General features: G+C 32.8%; 3 protein-coding genes and 1 non-coding gene across 5 annotated transcripts in view; 2 read left to right on the top strand and 2 right to left on the bottom strand.

The window, feature by feature from the left end:
• The window catches only part of EMB2771 (E3 ubiquitin ligase), a 39813-nt gene extending 33357 nt beyond the window's left edge, over nt 1-6456 (top strand). Inside the window, exons 35-39 of the mRNA XM_088213421.1 lie at nt 115-193; nt 344-442; nt 2296-2688; nt 4797-4958; nt 6227-6456. Of these exons, the coding sequence (XP_088069547.1) occupies nt 115-193; nt 344-442; nt 2296-2688; nt 4797-4904 (679 nt within the window). The 3' untranslated portion in view covers nt 4905-4958; nt 6227-6456. The remainder of the gene's footprint in view (nt 1-114; nt 194-343; nt 443-2295; nt 2689-4796; nt 4959-6226) is intronic.
• Nucleotides 6457-7949: 1493 nt separating this feature from the next.
• LOC110819308 (protein trichome birefringence-like 28) lies at nt 7950-16350 on the bottom strand. The gene is made up of 7 exons (XM_088213443.1): nt 16339-16350; nt 15412-15619; nt 9529-9817; nt 9198-9369; nt 8794-8993; nt 8507-8674; nt 7950-8420 (listed from the first exon to the last, which is right to left on the bottom strand). Exons 1-7 carry the CDS (start codon nt 16348-16350, stop codon nt 8066-8068), a joined length of 1404 nt encoding a protein of 467 aa, XP_088069569.1. The 3' UTR covers nt 7950-8065.
• Nucleotides 10955-11041, top strand: TRNAY-GUA (transfer RNA tyrosine (anticodon GUA)). The gene is given in 2 exon segments: nt 10955-10991; nt 11006-11041. It is a non-coding gene; the product is annotated as a tRNA-Tyr (tRNA).
• LOC110819263 (xylan O-acetyltransferase 1-like) lies at nt 16067-19601 on the bottom strand. Of its 2 annotated transcripts, XM_022048388.2 has the most exons (6): nt 19339-19600; nt 18642-19216; nt 18382-18553; nt 17628-17827; nt 17366-17524; nt 16067-16717 (listed from the first exon to the last, which is right to left on the bottom strand). In XM_022048388.2, exons 2-6 carry the CDS (start codon nt 19166-19168, stop codon nt 16369-16371), a joined length of 1407 nt encoding a protein of 468 aa, XP_021904080.1. In that variant the 5' UTR covers nt 19169-19216; nt 19339-19600; the 3' UTR covers nt 16067-16368. The 2 variants fall into 2 exon arrangements, with proteins under 2 accessions (XP_021904080.1, XP_021904079.1); XM_022048387.2 differs by having other exon boundaries at nt 18642-19601.
• Nucleotides 19602-20281: the final 680 nt, after the last annotated feature.

Genomic DNA, 20281 nt, shown 5'->3' on the forward strand with positions numbered 1-20281 from the left:
CATGGGAAAATGAATAATATTACTTTGTCTATGCAGCTATTTTTCATGTTTATGAAGCGATTGTTTTTTGTTCCGGAGGCTTCTATATATAAAATGTCATTCACATGGGTGCAGATTTGATGCTGATTTCAAGGAATTTTGCCTGCAAGTGTTGCTTGAGTGTGTAAGCAAGGACAGACCAGCCCTTTTACAGGTAATCTACACACTCAGGGACCCAGTTTAACTGGCATTAGTCAGCTTCAAGTAAATGTTTAAGACAACTAATATATTCTTATTTCCATGAAATTTCAATATTCTCCATTTCGTGCTGTACAGTTTTCATGCCATATTTTCTGATGTGCAGGTTTATTTGTCGCTGTACACAACAATTGGCTCAATAACTGAGCAGGTTTTCAGTGGTAAAAATATCATTGTTGATTCTCTATCTATCTCTAGTTTGAAGGTAATTTTCTCTAATCCCGGTACTTCTGGACTATCTCAGAAAACTCATCCTAACAATTAAAAAATATTGTTTTCCAAGTTACAGTGCATGGTGGTATTTTTCTAGATAAGTAACTCTATTTTTATAGTTTGATAAACAGCTAAAAGTACCCATATCGCTGTGGTTCATTTCAGTCAACTGTCTTTATGGTGTATATCAGTCCAAACTAAAAATACATCAGTTTGGTCCGTTCTATATAAAATAATATTTAATATTAAAATAAAATTAGGTTTGTCTTTATATAACTATTTTAACTATAAAACTAGAGCAAGGTTAAAATGAATGCAAAAGAAAATGAAAATAATAAATAACTTAATGAAACAAATATGTTCAGTCATATTGGAACAGACAGACCAAAAATTGAATTTTCAAAATTTGGATCCTAGACCCAACAGAATTTAATTCAGTCAGCAGTCTAGAGAAAATAATTTAATTCAGTTTGGTTTTGATCAGTTTTCCATGTTTTGAATGATTATTTGAACAACCTTAATCTTATATTCAAATACTAGTAAAACAATTCGGAAATTAAAAATAATCAGTAATAAGATCACTTATTTAAAACAAAAAAAATCAGTAATAAGATCTCAAATCCTTTAATGATTAAATAGCAGATTAGATTAGAAAATCAACTTTTTTAAATTAGTATATAGGAGAACCATAGATAGCCAAGAACATTACATCTTAAATGTGTTGGAAATGAGAAACTTAAATGGTGTTTTTATAACTTAATTATTATTGTTCAACATGTGTCTAATTAATTGTTTGCAGTCATTAAGGGTATTTCCAAACCATGGTTCCAAAAACCATTTGGCTTATTGTTTGAGTTTGGATTGAGAGAGTGTTTGAGTAACCTTTTTTCTTAGTTAAAAGGTACGTAAAAGTACATTTTAGCAAATAAAGAAAAAAAGTTAATGGAGTGCTTTGCGAGATATCAAGTGTTCAAAAGCTACTAAGCTTTTACTCCAAAATAAAAGACTTCAGTGCTTACATTTTTAGAGCTTTAAGTTGAGAACTTTTAACTAATTTAACTATTATTTGGGACCACTATTCTGCATCAAAATGAAAATTTGCAACTCTGCTAGTTTAAAAATTAAAAGTGTACCTTATCCAGAATGTGTTAGATTTATATACCCTAATTAGATTAAAATTTTATGAAGATTTTAAATACAAAACTATCGTTATTGTTTAAGGCCATATTAGCTTAAAATACCAAAAAGAATAAGCTAATCTATATGGCCTCTAGGTCAGACAGTCTGGTCTTCTTCTATTCCCAGACCACCGCCCTGGCTCTATTTAACCTCTAGAGGGGTCCAATCTTAGACTGCATTTCATAGTCCAGTCATCAACCAATCTTTTAGATTCATGTGGACCATCTGCAATCTTTATTTTGCATGAATATTTGTATATTGAATGGCAGTAGTGAAACTAATAATGCTGGACAAAGTCAATAGTAAAATTAGATGGTTTTACTAATATGACTTGATGCATACTGATGAACAGAGATAATTCTACTTAGGGCTGTTTGTTTGGTTGAGCAGCCCTGTCTTGAAATATTAATAACTAAGTTTGATCCTAAAATGAAAAGACTATCTTTTGCTTAAGTTTGCCAAATAAAATTGAAAGTACTTGTCCAAACTAAACTTTTATCAGCCAGGTAACTGGACTTGGTGGGTTACGGTCCCCATAAAAGGGTGTAAAAGTTTTAATGGTTCAAACAAGTTTCTTTTTGTGATTGATTTTCTGGTTCATGATGAAATCTAATTTTTTTGGTGGCTACATTACTAAGAAAATTCTCATTGCTAATCATTTTTCAGCTTGCACTGACTTATAACAAGGCCGTGTCAAGTGGAAGACTAACCTCTTCAAGCGGTAGCATTTTGCAAGCAATCTTTTTATCATCTTTAAGGAAGCGGTTGGAAGAGATCCTAAGATTTTCTGAGCAATTGAAGAATGATTTTTGTAATTATTTGATCTCGGGGAGGTGGCCCATGGACGATACCCTAGGACAGAAGAATTCAGTACTACTTTCTTGGTATCTGCAGTGGTTTGGTGTACCCGCTCCGTCAATAATCAAGACAGCAATGGAGAAAATCAAGCCCAAGCTCAAGTTGTCCTCTTCAGTTCCTTTCTTGCATCTGTTGTTCCCTAGTACTCATATCGATGCAATCTGTGAAATTAATAGGTTTTTCTCTACCCAAGGTAGCAGTTAAGACCTGGCAACTGGCATTCTGAAGAAGAGCATTGTGTCCTTTTCTGTGGTGCCCCTGGTAACTGAGGCTAATTAGGTTCCACAAAGGGGAAAGAAAAGCCCGGGTTTACTTTGCTGCCGATGGTGTGCTAGCTTCAGTTCTCACAATTCATATCTCAAAAGATGAAAATAGGAATGCATTTTCTTTCACTTCAGGTTAACAGTCTCTGCAAATAATTTTTGGTTAAGTTATAGTTGATGTTGGCCTTAGAAATAGGCAATCAATTTTTGTTGTTGTATGTGGAAATTTGAATGTCAATGTAAAAAGGGATTACTTGGCCGAAAAAAGGGAAAGAAAAGAAAAGGTACAATGGAGTTATCAATTTTGTAGCAATATTAACATAGTTGTGACTATCTGGGTGATTCTTAAAGATATTTATTACATAATATTAATAGTACAATGAATTATGCATGCACCAGCTTTCCTTGTATTATACTTTTTGATAGCATATGCACCGATCTTTGTGTGCATTATACAGTTTGATAGCATGTGGTAAACACTTAGATCCCAATTTGTCAAGAAGTTTTTTTAGGTTACAACACAGTTCCTTCCAATCTAGGAGATAGAGAAGGTAGATTTTTCTGTCTTCCTTTAATTTCTCTGTGTATTGAATTACAATAGTATCAACTATTTTGATTTTTTATACTTTATTCTTTCATTTTCTTTTATTTATTGTCTTCCTTATTATATTTCCTTCAGATGAATATAAAATTACAGAATATATCTTTTCATTTCACATTTCATGGGTTGAAGTAAGAAATACACTTTGAAGTTTTTTCTATTTACTTTCATACATATATGTCGGGAAAATGGGAGAATTTCCTATTTTTTTTTTTAAATTCAATACAATATTAAATTAAATAGTAGGAAACTGTAAATGGAAGTATCTTTCTCACATCCACTGCCAGGCGTAATCCACTTTCGTGAAAGTTGACAGACATGTAAGAGACTGCTTTCTGATGAAAAAGATAATAGCAAAATATGTCCACTTTATAGCAGGTGATAATACATTGAAGAATTCTCTGTTATCTTTGTTGGATGCCTAAAGTTATGCCTTTTTAATGCTTCAGATCTAATGATTCTTTTCAATTGAAGATATAACCACTCTCTGACACAAAAACAATGGTAGAAATCATTTTGGCAGGACTCATGATTTTGAGACAATATGTGCATAGAGCAACTCATTCCACGTATCAGGCAATCCAGGGAGGCACCAGTGAGTACAATCTGCATAGACGGCAGGATTGGACCTTTGTTCTGGAGAGAGCAGCTTGCCTCCTATAGCTCTATAAACTGAGGGATGTGCATCTTTCCTGTACTCAGAAAGGGTTGTTATGTTGAGGAAGTATAAAGGTACTTTCATTGATTTAGTGAAGTTCGCTGCAATTGCAAAAAGGTCTTGGTTTGTGCCTACGTCCAGTGGCATTGACATGTTTAGTACTGGTGTGTCTTCCTTTTCACACTGGATTCCATCTGGGTTGTTCCAGTCCAAGCTCCTATTGCATTTGCAGACACGATGTAAGTTCTTCCTCAAAATCTCCTGAGAATGAATATTGTATTGCATTTTTTTAAACACATAAATATTAATTAACATGATTAAAGATTTTGAAGAGAAATCACTGCAATTCATGGACCAGATATTGGTTTAACTATCTATATCTGATAAATTGACTTCCAATGAAGTAGGACTGTTTTGCTTACCTGACATGTATTGGAGATATGCTGTTAAAGAAAACATAAGTACGAGTAGGATCAATATTTCCATCCACCCAATTAGCCCATGTCTGCAGCACTTTCCCATATGCTTTATTCAGTTCAAGTTCGTCGTACTCTGTTGTGCCTTCTTGAAATGATCCTCGTCTTTCGTATCATTTGTCAAATGCAAAAGAGAAAAGATCAAATCATGATCATATTGCTAAACTAAATTGTGAACAGAAAGATTTGGGGTATAAAGCTCTTACTGGTGGAAAAATTAAAAACTTTTATGTACTTACAACACTTTTACAGTGGGATAGTTAATCCACCAGATATATGTGTTGAAGATAAGATAGTCTGCATCTTTCCAGTTATCTCCATGCTTTGAGATTGATTCAGGCATGATTATTCGGTCTGATGTTCCATCTCTATTTGTTGGAGGGTCCACGTTGGATTCAACCAGGAATGGAGCCCAGTAGAATTCTATGGTTGCATTGTACTCCTATATATTCAAATGAAATAGAGACTATCAGGTGATTTTCCTTCTTATTCTCACAACAAAAGTTACTGCTAAACATATTTAGCTATGCCCATTTTTCTTAGTCAAAGTTGTCAACTTATTGATACGTTCCTCTTGATGTTGATAAAAAGATGGATTTTAGTGGAATAGTCCCACGCATGCTTCTAGGGTATGTATGTCATGATTTATGTTCTGCCTAGGAAACATCTGTGACAAAATTTAGCTAGCAGATGCCTTTTGGCATAAGTGGGACTTGAACAGTAGATTCCATCTGAAATAAAGTTAATAGAAATGGAACTGTGAATTTTGATGAAAGGAGAGAGAAACCTCTGCTTTAAAGACATAGATGTAGTCTCCATAGCTCACACTCTTCTTGCCCAAAGTAAGGATAGAATGGACCATACAAACCATAGATTGCCACTGGTTTAAATGTAATGAATCTCCCACGAACATAAGCCTCTTTCCTCTCAGTTTTTCTAGCAACACCCTTCCTTCAAACCTTGTAGGTAAACAAATTTATGAGGTCATTAACTTTGCTCCTCAATCTCCCAAAAGAACTAAAGAGAATGAAAAATTAGATAATCACAATGGAGAAAAAAAAAAAAAAAAAGGGTCTAGAAACTTACTTGGGCAAAGAACAATCCCTTGGTTGCCATCTCCATTTCTTGTACAAAGAATCCGGCCTTCCATTTCTAGTGCATCTTACCCATTCTGAGGCAAACTCACATTCGTCTTCTCTGTATAAAGGGTGTGTTAAATTATCAAAAACCCATGTTCCTGTGAAGATATCACACTCTTTCATTGGCAGCAGAACCTGGTTCTCTTCCTTTTCTCCTACAGAAAGCTGTCCTTGGCTGTTTTGGTTCTTTTCTGGGTCATCATCTGTCCCACCGGTTTCTCGATCTGCACGGTTGCTTAAGTTTCTTGCTTCTTGTATGATGTTCTGCTGTTTAGGTTCTTGGAACCAAGTACTCTTTATTTGTTCCTTATAGAGAGAACATCCTAAAAATGATGCAAGAAAAACCACCATTCCAAGTAGGTAGAGATAATTGAAACTCTGACTGTTACTTGGTTGCTTCATTGTCACAAAGAAGTTTTCATCGGGCGGCGGAGAAAGAGTTATGATCCTATGAATTTGATATGTTAACGAACCCTAAAAAGTTTATACGAGTCAACAAATCAATTCTCTTTCCAATTAATGATAACATGTTTTGTAATTATGGAACTGGTACTACCTGCTCATGCAATTAGTTTATTGTTCATCTTTGATTTGTGTGTCAGCTTTCAAACATGCAATTACTTTTGTCTATTCATTTCTACGAAGTTGAGGTGTCAGTTTTCACGATCTAGAAGATTTTAAAAACTGCAAGAGCATGCGCTTAGGTTCAAGACCAGAAATTGCTGCACCCTGCATGGACACGGTGAATCCATTTTTGAATATTAAAATAAAGATACTACTATGTCTGTGTTCGAGATGTACGGAAAATAAAGAAAAAGCAGTTTGCATTTCACCCCAAGCCTGTTATTTTTTTTTTTGTATATAAATCTCTATATGGTAATTTGGTATTGAACCTAAAGTATTCAAAAAAAAGAAAGAAGAAAAAAAAAAAAAAAAAACACAATACCACTAGAGAATGGTATATGTAAACCTCTGGTTAATGCTAAAAACAATGATGATAAGGCTATCTTAAAATATTTTGACTTGGTTCCATGTAGCGATTTATTTGGAACTTCGTGTTTCAAATAAAAATGCATAGAAACATGTTGCAGTTTCACAAGGGTACTATAAAGAAAAAAAAAAAAAACCTGAAGAGTAGTTATGGGTATGTATAATATAATTAAATATTTTTCAATTAATTTCACCCAACTACTCCATTGAATTGTGTTGAGTTTATAGCCAAGTCAACAAATTGATTTCTTTTTTCCACTAATGATAACAGGTTTCATAATTGTGGAATTGGTTCTACCTGCTCCAGTGATTAGTTTTTGTTAACCAAGAAAATCGATGCTATTTCAAGTCCATTATATATATATATATATATCTATATGTATTTATACAAAGAAACTGATATATATATATATATATATATATATTTGCATGCAGGAAAGTGGGTATCTATATATATATATATAATATGGTCGTTTGGTTACCAAATAAAACCAACGAGAGAACCAGAGCAGCAGGTTTGGAACATGTCACTTTCAATTTTTTACTTTAAAAATTTTTGGACGAGAAATAAAAGGGAAAGAATTAAAGAAATTAAGTTTATCGCGTTTGAGAATTAAGTACCTACCAACTTCTTAATAACCATCTTTGATAATTATTGTATTATTGCTTCATTTTATGCTTTTAAATCAGTTAGATCCACGTGTGCGTGTGTGTGTGTATATATAAAGAGAGAATTTTCTTTAACCAAATTTAAATAATTTAAATCTTAAATTCTATAATCTGGAATTTCTTATTTATTTATGAAATAAACGTTTAAGTTATTTCTAACTAAAATAATTTAATTATTATAGGATGTTCTTTTCATTTATAAACGCAATAGGTTCGATGATATTTAATTAACAATATACTAATAACTTAAATTTTTTATTTTATTGAGTAACTCATCTTATTAAGTGACAAATTATTTTTTCTTAATGAGTTTTAAACCATGAACTTCAAGAGTAAAATACAAGTGTAAGCATTACACTGCCGTATTATTCGTTAATTATTGATTCAATATTTAATTATAAGAAAAAATCAACTCAATAACATACATTTCTTTGAAAGGTAACCTAATAATACGTTAAATAGTGAGAAGCATATATAATAATAATAACAACAATACTAATAATAATTACTACTCAATTTACAGTTAACTAAATCTGCTTAATTTTTCATTTAATACCTAGTTAATTGTATATTTCTAATTGTTAAATTAGTCCTCGTGTATACATAACTAAAATATTAATTTTTACATTTTATTACTACTGTGCCTATAATTTATTGAATTGATGGTAAAAATTTTCAACATAGGAGTGGTATTTCCCAAACAAAATAAATTACATTCTTACTATGACTAATATAAAAACTAAAAATTGAAGTAAACATAACTTAGAATAAGGACGGAGAAGTCATGAACGAGAAATGATATGAGTATATAAAAGTTCGTTCCATGTATCGGGTAATCCCGGTAGACACCAATGAATGCAATCTGCATAAATTGCTGGATTAGCTTGCTGCTGTGGAGTGAGCAAGATGCCTTGCCTGGTTGTGTAAATGGAGGTATGAGCGTCTTTTCGATATTCAGATAGAGTGGTGATATTGAGAAGATGGACTGGTAATTTCATTGATCGGATAACATTATCCGCAATCTTCAGAAGCCGGCGGTCTGTTCCTATGTTTAGTTGAGAAGATTTGTTCATAGATATTACTGGAGTTGTCTCCTTAGCACACTTGATTCCCTCTGGGTTTTGCCAATCCATGCTCCTGTTTCATCATGCAGATGAAATAAGCTACAAATACCTTAAATGTGTATATTAATTTTAAAGAAGATGAAGAAAAAAAGAATTTACCTGATATGAAGAGGAGATATGGTGATGAAGTAAACAGAAGTGTGATTAGGGTTAACATTCTCTATAACCCACTTAGCCCATGTCCACAGAACTCTTTCATAAGCTATTGTCCTTTCAATTTCATCGAACTCCATTGATGATCCTCCTTCATCAAAACTCTCTTTTCTTCTTCTCAAACCAGCCTCATAATAAGAGAAAAATAAATCCACTATAATCTTCATATATACTCATATATACAACAATAATAACCTTTAGTTATTCAATTAAAAGTATACGTATGTACTTACAGAACTTTCACGGTAGGAGAATTCATCCACCATATATACGAATTGAAGATCAAGAAGTCTGCTTTCTTCCAATTATCTCCATGTTTCTTGATTGATTCTGGTGCGATAATCCGGTCCAATATGCTGTGCTTCCATGGATGGTCTGAATTTGATTCAACCAAAAATGGTGCCCAGTAGAACTCCAATGTAGTACTGTACTTCTATAAGATTATTAACATAGAAAAGTAATAAATCATAAGTTGTTTTTAGGAAATCAAAAGCTGTATGGTCACATTAAAATTTTCATCTTTCAAATTTCTGGTTGTTCCTCAATATATATATATATATATATATATATATGTTTGCCAACCTATATTCTAATTTGGCAGAAGGAGAGAAGTAAAAAAATTAATAAATACTTGTACCTCAATTTTGAAGACAGAAACAGAGCCAGTGTCTCTCAAGCTTTTCATGCCATGAGGAACTACAGATTGAAGCAAACAAACCATGGATTCCCACTGGTTTCTATTCAATGAATCACCAACAAACATAACTATTTTCCCTTCAAACTTCTCCAGCAACAGTTTTGCATTGAACCTTTCTCCCCCCACCCAAAAAAAAAAAAAGCATCGGAAATTTACAAAGCTTTCTCTTGTAAATCTAAATTGGTTAAGTTTAAGATATGTTAATCCCATTAGCCTAAAGATGAGTATCTGTAATTTGACTTAATAGAATAGTCGAAAGAAGTGTACATACTTGGGCAATGAACAATCTGTAGGCTGCCATCTCCATTTCTGAAACAGAGAATCTTGTCTTCCGTTCCTTAAACAAGTGACTTGAGCTGAGAGAAACTGACACTCATCTTCTCTGTAGAGAGGATGTGATGTGTTGTCAAAAACCCAGTTCCCTGTGAAAAGATCACAGTCTTTTGGTGGCAATTTAATCTCCATTTCTTGTTTATACTCATCTCTGTGCCTTGACAAAACAACCAACTCAGCTACTGATCTCAACTCTTCTTTATTCCTAATTATGAAGAAACATTTGCCTACAAATATCAACACCAAGGAAACAAGAACAAATATCAATGATTTACTGGTTTTGTGGTTAAGTAGTTTTAGTGTTTGAGGCTGCATTTTATCAGAAGAAGAAAATATATACACACACAAACGAAATTGGAAATCTGGGTATTGAGAAAAACTAACCTAGAGTAGAGGTTTAGCTTCTTTATATATGCTTAATCAATATCTGTCTTTGGACACCAATTTTACTTTTTCCTTTTTTTTTTTGGGTGAGAGGGGAAACACTTCTTGTTTGGTATTTTTTTAGCTGAAATTTTTTATTGTACATTCATACCTTTATAATATTATATGTCCTTATGTATTTTTAATTTTAACATTATTAATTATATTATTATCAATATATAAAATTTCTATCGAAAAATATTTCGTTATCAAATAATCTCAAAATATAAATAACTACTACCTTAAAAATATGGAAAAAACAATCTATAAGCATGATAAGGAATTGCTTAATTAAGTATACTAATTAATGTTCCTTGTGAAAATAGAAATTTTTAACCAGGTTTTTATCATCTAATCCAACCTACAAGTTAATTAATCTCCTATGTGGCTTTAAATTCTAGTATTATGAATTATTATTATTATTTTTTATATAAAAAAGTGCTTTTCTTGGCTTGGTCAAGCAACCTTTTTTAACTTTTTGGATGTATAATCATTATAGCCATTGGAGTTGCAAGCCTGCGCAGTCTGAAAATGCTCCTTTTTAGTACTTTTGTATATAAAAAAAATGGATTTGGTTGAAGTTCATAATGAAATATGTCTGCAAAATGAGCTACAAGGCTCTGGTGTATCAGTAATTTTTTAATGGTTTTTAAAATTTTAATTATTAATATTAATTTGGTTTATTTTTAATCTTTTATAAATTCTTATATATATATATAAGTTACTCTATTCCTTTATAATAAATTTTTTAAAGAATATATTTAACAACATAGAAAATATCTTTATTAAATACATAATAGATTCGTATTACCAGACCTTTAAAATTTTTCTTATAAAAAATTATATCAAATTATTTGCTATTATAGATTCTATGATCATGTATGTTTAGTAGTTTAACACATTATTAGCTATTACTTATTTGTGAGCCAGAAAGTCACACGCCGACCTTAGCTCAGTTGGTAGAGCGGAGGACTGTAGTTGTCTAACAGGTAATCCTTAGGTCGCTGGTTCGAATCCGGCAGGTCGGAATCTTAAAGTTTTTTGAAGGCATTATTTTTTCAAATCATATAATGTATAATGAACATCTTACCATTTTGATCAACTTTTTAAACAAATAGGATGATTGAATTGATTAAAATATGGATTTTTTTTTTAATGAACAAAATACTTCTTAAATACAATAAAATTTCTTTTAAATAAATAAATTATCAATAAATAAACACTACATATCAAATACGACACTGATAATTATATTTCTAGTAATGAATTTTTAACCCAAAAATATCAACAAAGACAAACCTTAATGAAAGAGACATCATGCACCAAAGAGCAGCTTAAAGAACATAAGTGTGTACCGCATGCTTTATTTCTACTCGATCAGTAGCTACAAACATTTGAGTCAAATTTCATTTAAGAAAATAATGCTATTTTGACTAAGTATTTGGCTTCTCATGATTTTTTTGTTGGTCTGTACTGAATTTTTATGTGGGAAACTGAAATATATATGTGACAAGTCGAACTCTCATTCAGAATCTAACCATACGCACACTATATCATAATAAAATAATCTATAAGAATATTTTGCACAACAAATTTTAAAATAAAAAAAAGTACATCTCTTACATACTTAGTTCAAAATATCTAATATTCATAAGACATATCTAAACTTTAAAATAAATACTTACTAAAAATAAAATAATTAACATTAAATACTATTCAAATTAAAATAAAAATTAAACGATCTTTTAGCAAGTTTTTCACTATTCAGGAGTGAAGTTCTAAATATCTTGATCTGGAGGAAATGAATAATAAATAGGATGAGCTAAATACGGTCAGTAAGTATGTAAGTACCAACAAATAATAAGATAATCTGTTCAAGTAGGTAAAAAATATAAAACTGCCGACGGAGATACTTCAAAATACTTTTCTCTTTAATTCAGAAAATACGTGGTATTTACACCATAATTCATTAACCAATTTTTATAAATCAGTTTATTCAGTAAACTTTCATAATTTATTATTTTAGTATCATAACTCAGTACGTAAATAGTTCAACAAATAACATAATACAGTATACAGTATCACAATTTAGACAATAAGCAGTTCAGTAGATACTAATTTAGTATTTCAATATTACAAGCGTTACACATGACTTTCTATTCGTTCATATTAGTTTATATTCTATTAAAATAATTTTATCGCCCAGTGCCATTTTCGCCGGTATCAATAAGAACAGTAAGAATCATTCTAACTCGTGAATACGTTACAATTCAGTTCATAGTTTACAGTTTCTAGCACACAATATATAGTTCATAGTTTTTATCGTTTTGTCACATCTAGCTAAAGTCGTATTCACAGGTAGGGTTCACCATAGTCGCACGCTAAAAGGCTATACATACACCTATCCCTTGGTGATACTAGTTAAATGAATTTCTCAAATTTTTTAATGTTTATTTATTTATTTTAACTCACTAATAAATTTTTTAATTTTTATTATTTAATATATTCTATGCATATAACATGTATACTGTAACTATTCATCACCATAAATGTAACACCCAAGTGTTTTTTTTTTCTTATTTTATCTTATTATTTTTATTTTTTATTTATTTGAATTTTTTAGATTTTTATTTAATTTAATTTAATGAAAATAAAAATAATAATAATGATAAAATTGGGTAAAAATATTATTTGAATTTAATTGAAATTAATTTTGGGAAAAAATGGTGAAAATTTGGATTCTATGAGTGTTTTTGAAAAGAAAATTGGAAACCGATGGGTCAAAATACAATTTAAAAAAGTTGTGCCACGTCAGCAGCCACGTCAGCGGCCCGGTCAGCAGCCCCGGCCAACCAGGCCACGCCGCGTGGCAAGGAAACGTTGACACGGGACGGGCCACGTGGGCGATCCGCGTGCGCGCGATCAGATGGCCCAGATCCATTCCCGCGCGCACGGACGGCTCAGATCAAACGTGCGCACGGACAGTCCAGATTGCATCGCGATGGACGGTCCAGATTCAATCCCAATTAAATCGCGATCGAACGGTCCAGATTTAATCTTGATGGACGGTTGAGATTAAAAGGCAAATGGTATAAATAACTCCACCCACACCTGACCACAAAACCCTAGCCGCCAGTGCCTCGCCGGAGGAGAAGAACCAGACGCCGCCACCCGCTGCCGCACCGGTGAAGTTTCCGACCGCTGATCGAGGTAAATTTTTTCTCCTTAGCTCGTTTTTCGATGCTAAGTCCGCCTATGGCTAAACCGGAGCCAAACCACCGGCCAAACGGTCGAAAAATCCAGCTGAAATCCAGCGGCGCCGCCGCGACCCTCCTCTGTTTTTGCCTCCGATGAGGCCCTTCCCAGCCTTTGTTCGATGTAAATTTTATACTACTGTGATCACCGTTCTTTTCTCTACAGGTTGATCGGAGCCAAACATCAAAACGCGACTCACGCCGGAGGAGCCGCCGCACCCGAAAGCACCACCGCCAGTAAGTCTCGATTTTTCGTGATTTTTTGGCCCACCGAGAGCCCTAGGGTTGTTTTATCGCAAGAACCGATGCAAGTGTGGCCGAATTCAGCCGAAAATGGCCAACCCGAGTCAGATCGCCGCCGTGCCGGAATTTCGATATTGGCCGAAAGGGGCTCTAGGTCTAATTTGGAATTTTTTGGGACACGTGCAGGTACCGGTAGTGCATTTCAGTTTTTCGGAAAAAATTCAAGAAAATTAGAGACAGCCTGTAGGCACACTGTAGAGTCGAATTCAGACCCCGAAACAAGTAAGTACCCATCACCCTATTTCCTATCATGGTATTAAAACTTAATAAATAATTAAACTGTACTGTGTGACTTTATAGATGTATAATTGTTTGATCTAATTTCCAGTATTAAATGCAGCATGATGTTTGATGTAATTATGTTATGGTCTCGTATACATGAACTATGGTTTCTTTTATTATGGTTTGTATTATGGTGAACCTGGTACTGTATTGTCTTATTTGGTGTCAATTACTGGTTTACATGTTGTGTATGATTGGATGATTGAGATTAAGGAAAAAGACAAAAAGGTTATGTGAATTGATAAGTAGAAAATGTGGACAGCCTGACTAGATATCTTAGGAGATAGTGGACGGATCGGGTCCGTAGGGAACCCTACCGGGAACGTGGTCTCTCATATGGGACGGGGTATGGAGACCTTATGTGTTTTGGAGCCCATACCGGACGGGGTATGGGGACGGTCCGTTTCACCCTCATACCGGACGGGATATTGAGGTTCATGGTTTTAGCGCCCATACCGGACGGGGTATGGGGACGGCCCTGGAATCAGGTTGTAAATGTTAATGGTTCACGTGTAGCGGGGACCCCCTATGGATCCCCATGGATACTAATAGGCTGGTAAAAAAGGAAATCTGTTTTCTGATGATTAAAATGTAAATGTATGATATGTGTTATGTTATAAAGTGTGTATGATTTCATAATATTATAAGGTTATTGTTTTCATATGTTGTTTTCATGGATCTCACCGAGGTAAGTGGACAGTAAAGGTTTTTATGTTAATAAACGAGTTCATTATAAATTATACTCCATTGGTCATTTTTGTTTTCTACCCACCTTTACTTCCGTGGCGGTGAGATAATGTGATGTCTTTACTGGGCTGGTGTAGCTCATCCCTTATTTAACCATTTCATATCAGGAAGACATTGTTCCTGAGCCCGTTCCGCAGGAAGACGGCGAAGGGGACGCCTAAAGACTTCATAGTTATATTTATAGTTTTTATTTCAAGTATCTCTTTTAGTTAGTTTGTTTCTTCATATTTTGAGTACGTTTTGGTTATTGTGTAAAAGATGTTAATCAAAATTTTTATTACGCTTCCGTATTTGAGATTTTTAATACATATATTTCATTTAAATTTCCGGAACCGTTATAATAAATTCTTCTACATATCCTTAATATACTTTCAATTACATAACAACCAGTACATATACGAATTTAGTTACCAAAACATAATAAAATAATTCATTAACAATTTCAGTAGTAAATATAAATAAAAATACAACAATTAGTAGTGAAATCTTGTCATAATCATGCGTATGATTATCAATTATTAAACGTCACAGTTTTAATATTTTAAAAAGATTAAACTACATTTATAAGTACTTACGCACTTACCTGATTTCTGTCTAAATTTTGTTCTTGAAATTATCTCTCATGTACAAAATTAACTTGTTACAATGATATTCATATTAGTTTGGTAATGACTTGATTATCCCTCTAATTTTAACACTCATACCTAGACTTATTTTTGATTTTAGACTGGATATATAATTTATTAAAGTTAAATACGATTAATTAACTTTAAATCTAAAACAATAAACCATCATAATTTTTTTGAACTCACCTACACGAACTGGCCTCCTAAGACTCACTGTGCGCAACCACTGGAATTCTGCATCTCTCTCTCTCTCTCTCTCTCTATCTTCGTGTTTTATAGGGAGAAGTGAGAGGAGTCCTGCACGACCCCTCTTCTTCGCCACACAAGTCTCCTTTTCGTCCTTTTCGGCCGGTGGTAGAAGTACATACGCCTCTGTCTCTTCATCTTTTCCAACCTGAGGCAATAACGTCTCTGGTTTTTTTTTTGTTTTCTTTTCTCTTTACCCAAAACAGTGCCGTTTTGGAGTTTTCCAATATATTACACAAGTTATTTGAAGAAAATAAAAAAAAAAAAAAAGTTGGAATATATATTTTTTAGTATAATCTTAAATTGATAAGTCAGAATTGAAATCAATTGATATGATTTTTTTATTGATTGCCCTACCTCCGATTATTACATATCTAATTTTTTTTAATTTTTATAATATAATTTCAATATTTTCTAATTAAATTATAAATTTATAAATAAATATCATCTTATTTTTAAATTTGTTACAAGTAATTTTACTATTGTTGTTACTGCTATATAATTTACTTACCATAACAAAATACTCTGATGAATTTTTGTAATTTTATAACTATAAATATATATATAGAGAGAGAGAGAGAGAGAGAGAGTCTCATTAGATACAATTTTGTTGTGACTTTATTTCTTTTCAAATTTTTGTTTTTCAACTTTGCATTGTACGATTCGGGTGAGCGTATTAAACTCCCCTTTGAGCACTTTGACAACAATTTGGCATCCTTAGATCCCACCTCAAGAAAAAAATATGCATGTCTACCGATACTCAACCTATATGTGAACCAAAAAAAAAAAAAAAAATTGAAGAAAATTACATCAAACTGAATATTATAATTGCCAAAAAAAAAAAAAAACACGCGCACACACGCACACGCGCAGATACATGTGCTCGCGGTAGACGTGTCATGAGCGAGTTATAATACGTGCGTAAATGAATTCGTTCCACGTGTCGGGTAATCCAGGAAGGCACCAATGGATGCAATCAGCGTAGGTTGCTGGATCGGCTTGCTGTTCTGGCGTCAACATTTTACCTTGTCGAATGGTATATACCGAAGTATGAGCATCTTTTCTGTATTCTGATAGAGAAGTGATGTTAATAAAGTGAACGTGTGTTTTTAAAGACCGCGTCACATTGTTGGCTATTACAAATAATCTTCTATCTGTCCCGACGCTAATTGGTTTTGAAGTGTTGAGAATTGGTGTGGTCTCTAAGGCGCACTTGATTCCATCTGGGTTCTCCCAATCCAAACTCCTGTTTACACGTATGGATTAAGAAAATGTACGACTACAGGTCTCATGTGTACACTTACATAAATATTTATTATATCAGTCAGTGTGTGTGTGTGTGTGTGTGTGTACATATACATATATGGTAGATGCGTATTTGGCATCGATGTCAAAATAATTCAATTAATTGGTTTACCAACCAACATAGAGGGTAAGATGTAAGGAGACAAGTTGGTGTGATCATTTTATCATACAATTCTTGGTAGGCCCCACTATTATATTATTTGACTAATTTTTGAGTAAATTACATCTTAAAATATTAAGTATAATTTTTAATAATTATTATATACTAAAAAAGACATCTACATGTAAAGCCAAACAATTTTAAGTTAAAACAATACCCGAGTTAAATAAAATCAAATAATTAAACTTTTAAATTTATTTTTTAAAAAAAAAAAAAAAATCTCAAATTTTGAATTGTAATAAAGATTGAAAGTGTAGTTTTCTCTGAATGAATTTTTTGTCGTACCAAAAAATATTTTTGTTAATATCAAACTTTAATTGCTTCGATTTGAAGTATTAGTTTTGATACCCAATTAAAGCATTCAATTCTCTTTTTAAAAGTTATTAAAAATGGCATTGTTAAAATATAAGGGTTTAAGAAATTAATTACTTGATATGAAGAGGAGACATGCTGCTGAAGAAAACTGTGGTGCGATTTGGATCAACATTATTCTCTACCCACTTTGCCCATGTTCTCAACACTCTCCCGTACGCTACCGGCCGTCCGATCTCATCGTACTCCGTGTCTCCTTCATCGAACGATCCTCGGCTTATTATCGATCATTCCGACAATAAAAAGTCGAAATTACCATCATAATTGAAAAAAAAATCAATTGGGTAAAATTCAAAATCAGCCTGATATATATACTTACAGGACTTTCATAGAGAAAGTGTTCATCCACCATATGTAAGTATTGAAGATCAAGTAGTCCACATCCTTCCAATTATCTCCGTGTTTGTTGATTGATTCAGGCATTATGATCCGGTTCAAAATGCTGTGCATCTGGGGATCGTCTGAATTTGACTGGACCAAAAATGGGGCCCAGTAAAATTCCACCGTGGCATTATAATCCTGAAATTACAAAATTGAATTGAATAAACTCAAAATCATGAACATAATATTTAATAGACAAGTAGGTCCACAAAATATTTTCTCTACATTCTATCTCGTTAGATTTGGGGGACAAAAATATGTATAGCCATAAATAATAATTTCTTGTCTTTTTTTTTGGGGGGGGGGGGGTAGAGGGGGGAGGTTCAAAATCCCAATGCCAAGAAACTATATATTATAAAATAAAAAAATTCAAGTGGTGCCAAAATTTCCCCGTTATTAAAATTAATGTCTAAATAATACACAAAATATCGAACACAATTATTTGATTTAAAATATTATTTCGTATAAAGTATAATTAATGTTATAACAGTAAATCTCAAAGAGCATTTGACACATCTTTTTAAAGATATCTAATTAATCAAGAATAAGACATAACTTCAATTCCAATCAACTCTGTTCTTTATCCAGCAAAATTAGAAAATTACATAAAATTCAATATTTATTTTTTCAATTTTTTTTTAAAAAAATAAATATACTTGTGGAAGTAAAAAATTAAATTAAATTAAATTTACCTCAATTCTAAACACAGACAGAGACCCAATTTTGTTCAAGCTTTTCTTGCCAGGAGGAACCACGGATTGAACCAAACACACCATTGATTCCCATTGATTTCTATTCAGTGAATCCCCAACAAACATCAGCCTCTTGTTCCTCAGCTTCTCCAGCAACAATCTTGCTTTAAACCTATACAGACATGCATATATGTATATATTTAAGAAACCCATTAATTAAAACGATCCAAGAAATTAAAAAGAAGAGTAAAAATTCTGACTTGGGTAAAGAACAGTCTCTTGGTTGCCATCTCCAGTTCTGATACAGAGAATCTTTTCTTCCATTTCTCATGCAAGTCACCTGCGCCGTCAAGAACTCGCATTCATCTTCTTTATACAGAGGGTGAGTCTCGTTGTCGAAAACCCATTTTCCGGTGAACAAATCACAGTCCTCCGGCGGCAATTCAACCTCCTCCTCCCCTTCGTCTTCTTCGACCACCACCGGTAATTCAATCTTCCGCCGGTCGTCTTCTTCTTTCGCCTCGATTTGTCCCTTCGAGTCCTCTGTTTTCGCCGTTTCCGTACCTTCTTTTTCTTCTCTGTCCTCAACCGAGGCCCTGGAATTCAGCGAAACCGAAGTTCCTTTCATGGATTCTTGAACTGGGTTTTTGGACAGCTCCTGCTCGGACTTGGAGAACGGAAACTCAGCGATTGATTTCACGTCCTCATTATACATGAAAATAGCAAATAGAAAAACAGAGAAAACGACGATGAAGACAGAGAGGTTGTTGCTCTTTCTGTGCTTCATGGCTATGGCTGCCGACGACTCAAACAATGGCAATTTCCTTCTCGATGGCTGCATCAGAAGGAAAGAAAAAAAAATCAAGGTTTGTGGCAAGAAAAAACAGAGATGGAACAGAGGGAAATATAGAGAGAGGAGAGACGATAAAGAAGTGATAAAGAAAGAAAAAGACATACTTGGAATCCTGCATTAGGTTTGATTAATTTTTTGATTTGGTGAGATGGTTTTTTCTTGAAGAAACTGGTTAGGCTTCTGGTCAGTTTACTAATTCATTCATGACCCATTTGGTTAACTACTTGGTCGTCTTCAACCTCCAGCAAAACCAGAGGAGTGAAATGGAAGGGTTGGGGGGGGGGTTTAGTTGGTGGGGGTTATAGATCGAGAGTTGTCAGCCGTTGGATGCAGAGTTTTTCTCACTTGGGTCTTAGTGGGTTTTTCTCTTAAGTTGTAATAGATTAAAGGGTCCTGATCCATTAATATCGATCACAACATCATCTTTTTATTTGTTTCACCTGCTTCAACATTCTTAGTAGTAATAATAATAATAATATATTTTTTCTTATAATAAAGACTAGAAAATGTGACGGTTTTTTGGACTATTCCCCAGAATTTTTGCGGACTAAAAGGGCCTGCTAATGTGTTCGTCGGTAAGGAAGACTTTTTGTTCTTCTTATTTTTTCTAATTTCATACACACATGCTTATTGTTGCCATATATGTATCCCAAGTCAAAAAAATAAGGCAATTATATCACATTTCTTGAAATTAGGGAAAAAAAACAAAGAGAGACCAAATTGCTATATTAATTCTTTTTTTCTCCATAGTAGTTATTTGATTTTTTTAAATATTCAATTAGTTTATATTTATGTTTATTATATTAATAAATGGTATTAATAAAAACATTTATCGTATAAGTATGAGATAAAAATATTAAATATATCACGAATTATCTTTTCAAAATTATCTTGAGAAAAGTTTAGTATTAATTACGCATTAACTAATTAAAAAAATTCTAATAAAAATAATCTATAAAATTAAAAAACAGATTCCTAAAAGAAATAAAATCTTGTGCAGTATATATAATCCTCAAACCTAATTAAGTATAAATTATTTTAAAATAG

This window comes from Carica papaya, chromosome 2 (assembly GCF_054855325.1).
Source record: "Carica papaya isolate Zhongbai chromosome 2, ASM5485532v1, whole genome shotgun sequence".
In the NCBI taxonomy this organism is placed as follows: domain Eukaryota; kingdom Viridiplantae; phylum Streptophyta; class Magnoliopsida; order Brassicales; family Caricaceae; genus Carica; species Carica papaya.